The 10,223-nt window shown below is 51.0% G+C and overlaps 1 protein-coding gene across 1 annotated transcript; it reads right to left on the bottom strand.

Moving 5' to 3' along the window:
• Positions 1 to 378: 378 nt before the first annotated feature.
• LOC103908326 (5-hydroxytryptamine receptor 7) lies at positions 379 to 10,097 on the bottom strand. Its single transcript, XM_009290681.1, has 2 exons — positions 9,588 to 10,097; positions 379 to 1,177 (listed from the first exon to the last, which is right to left on the bottom strand). The coding sequence occupies exons 1-2, from the start codon at positions 10,094 to 10,096 to the stop codon at positions 406 to 408; spliced, it is 1,281 nt and encodes a 426-aa protein (XP_009288956.1). The 5' UTR covers position 10,097; the 3' UTR covers positions 379 to 405.
• Between the last annotated feature and the right edge of the window lie 126 nt (positions 10,098 to 10,223).

The raw sequence follows: 10,223 nt of genomic DNA, 5'->3' as shown, positions 1-10,223 counted from the left end.
GCCACAGTCTTATCAAGTTTTTTAGGTTTTTTTTTTTTTGGTTGGTTGGAAGGGTTGCTTTTCCTTCTATTTTTTTTTTAACAGATGGGGAAACTGAGGCACAGAAAGGTGGTGTGACTTGCCCACAATTCGTGGTAGACCTTGAACCTCGCAGTCTTGCTCACAGCTGCTCAAGTCCCACCTGGGACATGGTGAGAAGGAAGGGCTGCCCACTTGTTCCCGAGGCAAGGAGAACCACAGCTCCTCCCGGAGCGAGGGGAAGGGGTGTCACTCTCAGCGGCAATGTCTGGCAGGGGGACAATGGCACGCATGGTTTCTGCCAGCCCCGAGAGGCAAGAGAAGCAAGGAACCTGAAATGGTGAGCCAGGAGTTTGTTGGTCAGGCACTGAGCGAGAGGACGCAGCTCTACAGGATGCACTCATGCCTCTCTGTGGCTTTCAGGGCCTCGTGCATGCTGGCGGCAGAGAGCCTCCTGTTGATGTTCCTGTATCTGCACCTCAGAAGGTTCCAGAAGGTAGTCCTCAAGTCTCGGTTAAAGAAAGCGTAAATCAAGGGGTTGATGAGGGAGTTGGTGTATCCCAGCCAGAGCAGAGTCCTCTCCAGCCGTAGGGGCATGCAGCTGCAGCGGATGCCGCAGATGAAAGGCCGAGCCGTTGACATCAGGAAGAATGGAAGCCAGCAAAATGTGAACGCCCCCACGATAATGCCGAGGGTCCTGGCTGCTTTCTGCTCCCGTTTGAAGATGGAAATATTCTTTCGGTCTTGCCGGAGCAGTTTGGAGAGCGTTGCACATTCCTCCACCGCTTTGGTACGCTTGGAGCTGTGGTGGCTCCGGCTGGAGGCCTCTAGGCAGTAGACGCCCTCCTCTTCGTAGTGTTTGGGGAAGTTCATGAAGCGGTGCTTCTCGGCGCTGACCTTGGCGGCTTTGTAGATCCGGCTGTACATGACGAGCATGACCGCCATGGGGATGTAGAAGGCAACCCCCGTGGAGTAGACTGTGTACCCAAAGTCCTGGCTGATGAGACAGACTCTTTCCACAGTGACGTTCTTGGCCCAGCCAAAAAGAGGAGGAAGGGTGATGGAGGCAGACAGGAGCCAAACAATGAAGACCATCTTGGCCATCAGCTTCCCATTTTGTCTCACGGGGTACGTCAGCGGCCGAGTGATCCCCAGATACCTGGAAAAGAGAAGAGTTGTAAACGGTTAGGAGGGTTGCAAGGTGTGAATGCTGTTGGGTGGTTTTCATTCCTAATCAGCTGTTAATGCTCTGTCACAGGAGAATTTCAGCCATGGGTGGGGACAAGAAATGAATCCCCCAAATGAAAGTATTCCCAGAGACACGCGGCTGCAGTATCGGCTGTGAAATGCATTTCACACCCCTTCAGCTCTCGTCTAAACACCCTGTTTTGACTATTCCCCACTGCTTTCTTGCAACCACTCCATACACGACACAAGATGTCATTTAACCGCTGAGTGCAGTCCGAGCTCCACATGGTTTCCTGGGGAATAAAAATGCTTAAAAAAGCTTCGTTTTCCACCAGAACTAGTTTGTACAGAGGACATGTGACAACTTCCAGCCATGGTATGTAACTCATTCCAGACTGTCACCCTCCCAGGGAAACATCCAGGAGTGGGATGGGTGATCAACAGAGTAACTCTTAGAATCATTGAGGTTGGAAAAGACCTCTAAGATCATCGAGTCCAACCGTCGACCCAACACCACCATGCCCACTAAACCATGTCCCTAAGCGCCACATCTACACGTCTTTTAAATACCTCCAGGGATGGGGACTCCACCACTTCCCTGGGCAGCCTCTTCCAATGTTTAACCACTCTCTGAGTAAAGACATTTTTCCTCATGTCCAATCTAAACCTCCCCTGGCACAACTTGAGGCCGTTTCCTCTCGTCCTGTCGCTTGTTCCTTGGGAGAAGAGACCGACCCCCACCTCGCTACAACCTCCTTTCAGGTAGTTGTAGAGAGCGATGAGGTCTCCCCTCAGCCTCCTCTTCTCCAGGCTAAACAACCCCAGTTCCCTCAGCCGCTCCTCATCAGACTTGTTCTCCAGACCCTTCACCAGCCTCGTTGCCCTTCTCTGGACACGCTCCAGCACCTCAACGTCCTTCTTGGAGTGAGGGGCCCAAAACTGAACACAGTATTCGAGGTGCGGCCTCACCAGTGCCGAGTACAGGGGCACGATCACTCCCCTACTCCTGCTGGCCACACTATTGCTGATACAGGCCAGGACGCACTTGGCCCTGTTGGCCGCCTGGGCACACTGCCGGCTCATGTTCAGCCAGCTGTCGACCAGCTCTTGCACCAGGATACGTCAGGACTGACTCCAGATGAAATGAATTGACTCATACCAGTGTTTAATGGGAAATGGGATGGACAATACCTTTCTCTTATTTGTCCAGGCAACTTGGAAACTCGGGGAAGAAATACAACCTGCAGCTGAGATGCCCCTGAGGCGGTGTGCGAGCAAGGACCAATCTTGCCTTTGGGCAGACTTAAGGATGTGTCTGGATGGGCACAGAAAGCAAAGCTAGTGATCGGGTGATGGACTGCGGTGCAAGACTGACAGCTGTTGACTCACAGCTTCTTTCAGCTGATGGATTGTGTGTTTGCATCTTGCAGCACTGGTACCCATGGGAGACACCGCTGTCAGCAGCGCAACCCATCACTCCCCTCTCCGTCTAGCCTGCAATATTAGGACAAACCTACAGGTTCCTGCAACATCTGCTGGAGATGACCTCCAGCAAACAAGACAGGAGCAAACAGCTGGAGCACTTTGCTCCCTTGCACGGCTCATAGCTCCTGAAGTGATGGCGTCCAGCCCTCCCTGGGGAATAAAATGAGAGGAGCTCTGAGCAGGAGATCCCAAAAGCATGTGGTGACGCACAGATTCACAAATCCTGATGCCTGGAGTTAGGAGTTACCTTGTTAGCTTGGCTGAAAGGAGCTGGAGACTGCATCACCCATCAGCTCCTGGTTAGACTACGGGGTGTAATTTTGAACCATCCCCAGCCTCGATTGAGAGGGTTCGTGTGACTATGAAATTGTGTCAACTGTTAGGTGGTAAATTGCAATTGTAAACTAATAAATCGGGAGGCAGTTGGCCACTGTCAGACAACATTCCCACCGAAAAACGTCTGCCTGCTATCCCGTCTCAATCAGTCCAGCAAAAACCTCCAGCTGTCAAATGGATTTCTTTTATGCTACAGCCTTTTTGATTCTGCCTGCTCTCAGGATTTTGTAGGCATTTTTAGGCAGGATCACATCACCTCTTAATTGTCTTGGATAAACTGTGTCAGTCCAAAGGGGCAGTGTGAACAGCAGCTGTATGGATACTTTTTGCTGAAAGCTGTTCAAGGGAAGAACGGGCTTTTCTGCCAAAAGAAGAATTTCTGCAGAGAATTTTACCTCTGTTGTATCATCATTTTTTTTCCAACAATCAGTCTCATTGTAAGTGTTAGGAGGTTTTTCTTCCCTGATTATTTCCCTTTTCCAGATCCTCCCCCAAGGTTGGAAGAAGATGGAAATAAAAAAAATAATCCAATTCCTCCTCCTTTCCTCACTGCTAAATAAATTCAAAGCCCAAAGTATTCTCCCCTGACTCCCCAATAAAATGAATTGGAATTCATTCACTGAGTTATATTCTTTTCCTGTTTTCCTCTGTATTTTCTTCAGCTGGCCTTACTCACAAAAACCAAGCAAAACTCTCCACGACCACCTATGCTGCTTGAACGCCCAGCAGTGGTACAGGCTGAAGGACGACATTCACGGATGCAAAGGCAACGCAACCTCTCCAGACGGGAAAGGGCTTTTAACCCCATCACCCCATGGGGCCCTGTCTATGAAGGAGGAGACCTGGTGAGATGGAGATGGACAACAGGGCTGGGTTTGGTGCTGTTCTTCCAAAACATACCATCTCTTCCTTCTTACCTGGGCTGAGCACAGCGAGAAGCGATGAGCCTGGCTGGAAGACCGGGACTCGGAGAGATGGGTGGGACCAGGTTGGAGGGATGCTGCCAAATATCCCTCCCGCTGTAGGAAGGGGCTATGGAGGGAGAGCAGACCTGATGTCCCCTAGGCCGGGAGAAAACCATACCCTGCTGTTGCATCTCCAAATTCAGCACCCAAAAAATCACTCCTCTGCATATCCAAGCCAAGAACTTTGCAAACTCATATATGCTGTGTTGTGTGATATCCTTTATCATGCTGTTACTGGGTTTTCTTTAGAAGCCAATCCACTCGGGATTTGCTGAAACTTCAAGGAATTTATAGGCTAGCCAAGCAAAATGCACAGTGACAAGATTTAAAAAGCAGACGAAGCTGACACATTTCATCTGCGGGTGCCTTGTGCAGTCGCTGTTGGAGGAAATGGGGCTGTTTTGAGGTCTTTGCTTATAATTTTGATGAGAGCAGGAAGACCTCAAAATAGGCCAGCGTTTACAGCGGTGCGGGAGGTGGGATTGCACAGACATGCAATGAAATGCAAATCAAATTATCTTGCTTTGATTCTTTTTCTTTTTCTTTTTTTTTTTTTTGGGGGGGGTGTGTGTGTCTTGTTGTTAATCAAGTTTAGTGGTAATCAGGTAACAAAACCCAGAGCAGCGATTTGGCGGCTGTTTGTGCAGCTTTGTGGGACTCCCGCTGTGCAGAGCTGATTGTGTAGCCACTGGTTCCTTGTGCAATAAACTCCTTCAACATCCTCGCTTCCGCGGATGCCTGGGCAGCCTGAGCCCTGGCCGCGGGGTAGGAGACCTGCCCCAGGCTGGGCTCCACCATCAACCCCATGGATGAGCAAATTCAGCGCATTTATTCTACGCTCAACGGTAATAATTGATTCCTTGTGTCAGGGATTAAATAATAAAGAAAAACAAAACCTCTCCAGTGTGCCTCTATCTCCATTCTGCAGCTGGCAAACTGGGAACGGACGAACCTTTGCTCACACAGGTTGGCTGAGCCCAAATGACCCCAGAATTGGGGTTTCTTGGACTCCACTCTTTTACCACAATCCCACGCCTCCTCTGGGACAAACTTAAGCTCCGTACCTGGCTTCCAGGCTGATGCCGTGCCTGTCCCGTCCTGCTGAATGAGGTGACGTCTCCAGGTGGAGGATGCAAAGGGCAGCTGGATGCTGCAGCTACCTGTGGCTTCATCTGCCCATGCCCTAGGCCAGGGTTGGTGGGAGCATCCCAGGGATGCATTCCAGCTCACTGGAGATAGAGCGCAGGGACATACCTGGCCTGGGACATGTTCGCATGAAGGACACGGTAAAGGCAATCCAGCAAAATGCTGTGCAGGTTTCATCCCACCGACTCTTTTGGGAGGCACCCTTTTTACTGAGGACGATGCCAATTTGGAGCGTATCATCTGCTTTTGGGTAGAAAATACTTGCCAGGGAGATGCAGAGCCCAGCGGGGCTGCCCGGGAAATGGATGGAGACTTTTTCCTCCACTAGGAAAACCTGGAGTGATATGTGGGGTTTGGGGAGCTTCTTTTTGCAGCTGCTTGGCATTTTTACGGAGAGCTTAATCAAAAGCTGAACAGCCAAAAGGTTTTCTTTTTGTTGTCGTTTTGGTTTTGGTTTGTGGCAATAAAGAATCTATAATATTGGCAGACTTTTATATAAGAAAAGCAGAGCCAAAAGGTTTTCTTTTTGTTGTCGTTTTGGTTTTGGTTTGTGGCAATAAAGAATCTAATATTGGCAGATAAGAGAGAGACGGGTGTTTCCAGCGTTTTTCTTTTTTGATTTAAAAGAAAATCAATCAACCCCCCCTTCAGACAAGATTAGTTCTACCAGCTTCAATCAAGAGGCTTTCAGAAAGCTCTCTGCATTAATAATCAATAATAGCAGCCTATATTTTAATAGTACTCATCATCTTGGGCAAACCAAGCCTCTTTTATATCTAAGCTAACCAAAATACGCGGACGCTTCAGCTATCAATAAAAACGCAACCTACTCTTCGGCAGAAACAGGCACCTGCCTAACAGTGCTGACCGAGTTGGCATTCAGGACAGAACTAGAGGAGATATTTGTACTTCCAAGAAGCACCAGTGCTGTTCCTTTTCTTTCTTGCAGGGCAGGAGGAACAGCTTGCCACCGTCACTGGTGGAAATTCTGGTTAATGCCTCACTGAGATGAACAACCGTTTCATCTCTTTTGGATCAGGTGTTTCAGGCTCTCTGCAAACTCAGCTATCCTTTTGCTTTAGCTTTGTGGTCGGCCTTGCTTTGTATCAGCACAGAAGCTGAAAAGTGTGCTTTTGGAGATGTTTCCATTAGGAGCTAAACAAAAAAATCCTGCCCATCCCAAGGCTGGGGGCAGGTGGCGATCCAGGCGTGGTCCTGGATCCGTGCTCTCCCTCAATCCACCTCCATCAACTGCCTTGTGGGAGCAACGAGGGTTGCCGTGGAGCAATGACGACTTACAGGATGCTCAAGATACGGCCATGGAGCAATTCACACAGCCCACGGCCCGATCCTGGGGACCCTCAGGGCAGAAAGCAGCAGGACAGTGCCCCGGCCACCTAGTTCTCCTTCGTGCATCAGAGGACATCCCAATTATTCCTGTTCCCTCCTCAAACCCCGGTACAGACTGAGCCCGTCAGCCCCCATGCGCTCGCAGCATGCCCTTCCTCCCACCCAGAGCTGAGGTGGGCACAGCCAGGAGGACTCTACACCCCCTTCCCTCTGCCCTGTCAGTCCTCCTTCCACTGAAATGACAACTTTTGCTCTTTTTCTCTTTTCTCTGGCTCAAAATGCATCTCGGACAATTGCCCTCTCGCCACTCAACTTCTCCATCAGGCATTTGGCGGGGAGGGATGAAGGTCTGGGAGCAAACGGTGATGCTGCAGCCCAGCCGAGCTCACAGTGTGGCACAGTCCCTGTGAAAACTCACGCGAAGAACGAGCCCGTGCCAGAAGACTCAGGCTCTGTGGCAGCCTCTTGTATCACAGGTTTTTCCTCCATCACCCTGCTGAGAGGTCTGAAGCACAGAAAGGTCAAGCTGTTGTATAAAAATATCTGGCAACCTGCTCCCTCTGTCATTTCTTTTCTCTCCAACATCCAAAAAGGATGGTGGGGTTTGCTCGGCCAGCACCTGGAGATGTTAGAATCATAGAATCGTAGAATGGTTTGGGTTGGAAGGGACCTCTAAAGGCCATCTAGTCCAACCCCCCTGCCGTGGGCAGGGACATCTTCAACTAGATCAGGTTGCTCAGAGCCCCGTCCAACCTGACCTGGAATGTTTCCAGGGATGGGGCATCCACCACCTCTCTGGGCAACCTGGGCCAGTGCTTCACCACCCTCAGCATAAAAAATTGTTTCCTTCTATCTAGTCTAAATCTACCCCCTTTAGTTTAAAGCCATTCCCCCTTGTCCTGTTGCAACAGGCCCTGTAAAAAGTTTGCCCCCATCTTTTTTATAAGCCCCCTTTAAGTACTGACAGGCCGCAAGAAGGTCTCCCCGAAGAGAGATCAGATGTTGCAGCAGAGCTGAGTAGGTGCTTGAGAGCTGCATGAGATGAGGCATGGGACCGTGTGCTTACGGGGTGGGATGGTTTTTCCTCTCTGCAGCACAGCGCTGGCAACATGAGTTTTGCAGCAAGGGCCTGAAACTCCCCTGCTCTTGGGCTCCTCGGAGCCCCACCAAGCTCGCCTGGGTGAGCTGGGCAGAGATGGTCCCCCCGAGAGGTGGGGGGGTGCTGGAGACAGAAAAAGTATACCCACAAGTGCCTCCAGCATCACCCAGTTAAAAGAAATCCTCCTTGGCTGTATGACCAGTGGGGGCAACTTAAATCCCATTTAAGCCGGGGATTACAGTTACGCAGATGCAACTCCTGTCCACCCTTCTTCCGCACTGCCTTCCCTATGGCCCTCAGCACCGCCCAGGATTTGGCCTCGGCATGTGTGGACCCCCCCAGTGGCCCCCCCCCGCCGCTGGTGTCCACACATCCCCAGAAACCTCCTGCCTGGTCCCATTCCAGTGGGGAAAGACGGACCAACATCAGCCCCAGGCACCTGCCTGCACGGCATCCTCGGATTTTGGTCTGCTTGCAGGAGCGGTGACATTGGGCGGGAGACACGTGATGAACGAGTGGAATAAATTGCAGTGATTTTTTGTGAAAGGTCTGTCCTATTTGTGTGCATGTTTGGAAGAGTGTTTCTCCAAGGGATGGGAAGGGAAGGGGAAAGGAAAGGGGAAAAGAAAAAGGGAAGGGAAGGGAAGGGGAAAAGAAAGGGGAAAGGAAAAAGGAAAAGAAAAAGGAAAGAAAAAAGGAAAAACAAAAGGAAAAAGGAAAGGAAATTTTTTAAAGCAAAGCCAATCTGATTAGTGTGTCGCTGCTTCCCTGCTCCTCACTCATCAAGAGGAAGCATTGACATATTTAATTACTGCATTTGTTCTCTTCCCTCTAACAGAAACAGACTTCTGTCAGCTCTGAATACACCTGCTTTTTTAGGAACAGGCTTTTTATTAAAACAAAGCAAGTTCAGCAGCAGAGCTGGACCTCATCGTGTGGCCTGGGAGTGATTTTCTTTCTAACCAGCAGCGCTGAGCTGATCAGGGCCGTGGAGCAAAAAGCAGTTTGTAGGGGAGTAGGGGCTAGCAGGGGACGAGGGCTTCGGAGCAGGAGTTGCTGTTTGCTTGCTGGGGGATAACGTCAATCGTCAGCAGCAAGATTTTCTCTGTCCTTTCTGCTTTGTCACCCAATTTTGCACCTGGGGAGGGCGGGAGGGTGACCAGGGAGATCGTATAGCTGAAGGCATGCATCTCGTCGGCTGTCTCCCTTCCCTGAGCTCCTTATCACAAACCAGCCCAGCTCAGCGGTGCCAGCGTAAACCCAAACCAACTCCCTGAGAAAGCCAGCACGCGCGTCAGGTCTGGATCAGGCCCACCGGCTCGTCAGCGCGCTCTCCCTAATGACGCAGGCTGCTATAATTAGACCCCTGGGGGTGCTGACTTGCCCGAGTCCTGCCAGTTTGCCAGACGGGCTTAGCCTTTCCCTCCCGACCCCAGGTGTGGGAGTTGAAGCCAGCAAATCCTCACAAATGCATGCACTGGGCTAAACCAGGAATTTCAGGGACTTGGGATGGGGTGGGGGGAGTTGCCGACATCCTTAGCCAAGACACAAGTCCAGGCAGCAGCAGAGCATCCCGTAGGACTAGGCTCCAGAAGCTGCGTAACCTGGATTTTCAAAGTGCATGTGGGTTTTTTTTTTTTGTTTTGTTGAATAATTTTATGGTCCAGCCTCCTTCCATGAAGAAGGTCAGGTCACGGGTCTATCCTCCAGGCTCTGTTCCTCGAGCCAAGGAAGAACGATGTGAAGCAACTGCCTAGAGGGGGAGGACTAAGTGAGTAACTTAAAGAAGTTACTCGAGAAAGCACCTTAAGCCCAGCTCCTCCAAAGGGACTGAAACACCTAATTCATACAGAAATCCCTCAGCAACTCCATGCACCTAGAAAACGCATGCAGAAGCACTGATCCAACCGGGAACATGATTCTGGTGGCCCTCAACCTCCAGAAACTCCCCCATATTTGAGCCCACCTGAATACACGGCAGGTGCCTTGTCCTCCCTTACCTGTCCACGCTGATGATGCACAAGGTCATGATGGAGGCGGTGCAACACATAACGTCCATGGCGATAAACACATTGCAAAAAACCTTCCCAAAGAGCCACTCTCCCCCCACCAGGTCTGTGATGGTCACAAAGGGCATGACAGCGAAGGCCACCGACAGGTCGGCGGCTGCGAGGGACACCACCAGGTAGTTGGAGGGCTGCCGGAGCTTCTTGACGATGCACACGGAGATGATGACCAGACCGTTGCCGGCGATGGTCATGAGGATGATGATGGAGAGCACCGCTCCGATGACGATCTTCTCGGTGTCCCCATAGAGCAGGATCTCCTCGCCGCAGTCCGTCGCGTTGGTGAGGTTGGAGGATGGCAGGTCTGGCTCGGCTGGGACGGAGGGTTCCTCAGTCATGAATGGATTCGGGAGCAATTTCTGAGCCGGGTGCTGCTGCTCTGCGTTCTCCACAAAGAGAAGATGGTGCTCCAGAAACCACCTGGGGCTGGCCCTTAGCAACATGCTCTGAGCTCACCGCAGCGGGCAATGGCACGAGTTTTCTCCCAGCAATGACACCTCCAGTGACAAACCAGAACACTTTATCACAAACAGGCTAACAAAATAAAATATTCCCCCCCCCCCCAACCCC

The sequence above is a fragment of the Aptenodytes forsteri genome, unplaced genomic scaffold, assembly GCF_000699145.1.
Source record: "Aptenodytes forsteri isolate BGI_AS27 unplaced genomic scaffold, ASM69914v1 Scaffold236, whole genome shotgun sequence".
NCBI classification, from domain to species: Eukaryota; Metazoa; Chordata; class Aves; order Sphenisciformes; family Spheniscidae; genus Aptenodytes; species Aptenodytes forsteri.
Note: the sequence above shows the minus strand (reverse complement) of the source record. Positions and strands in the feature narration are given on the sequence as shown.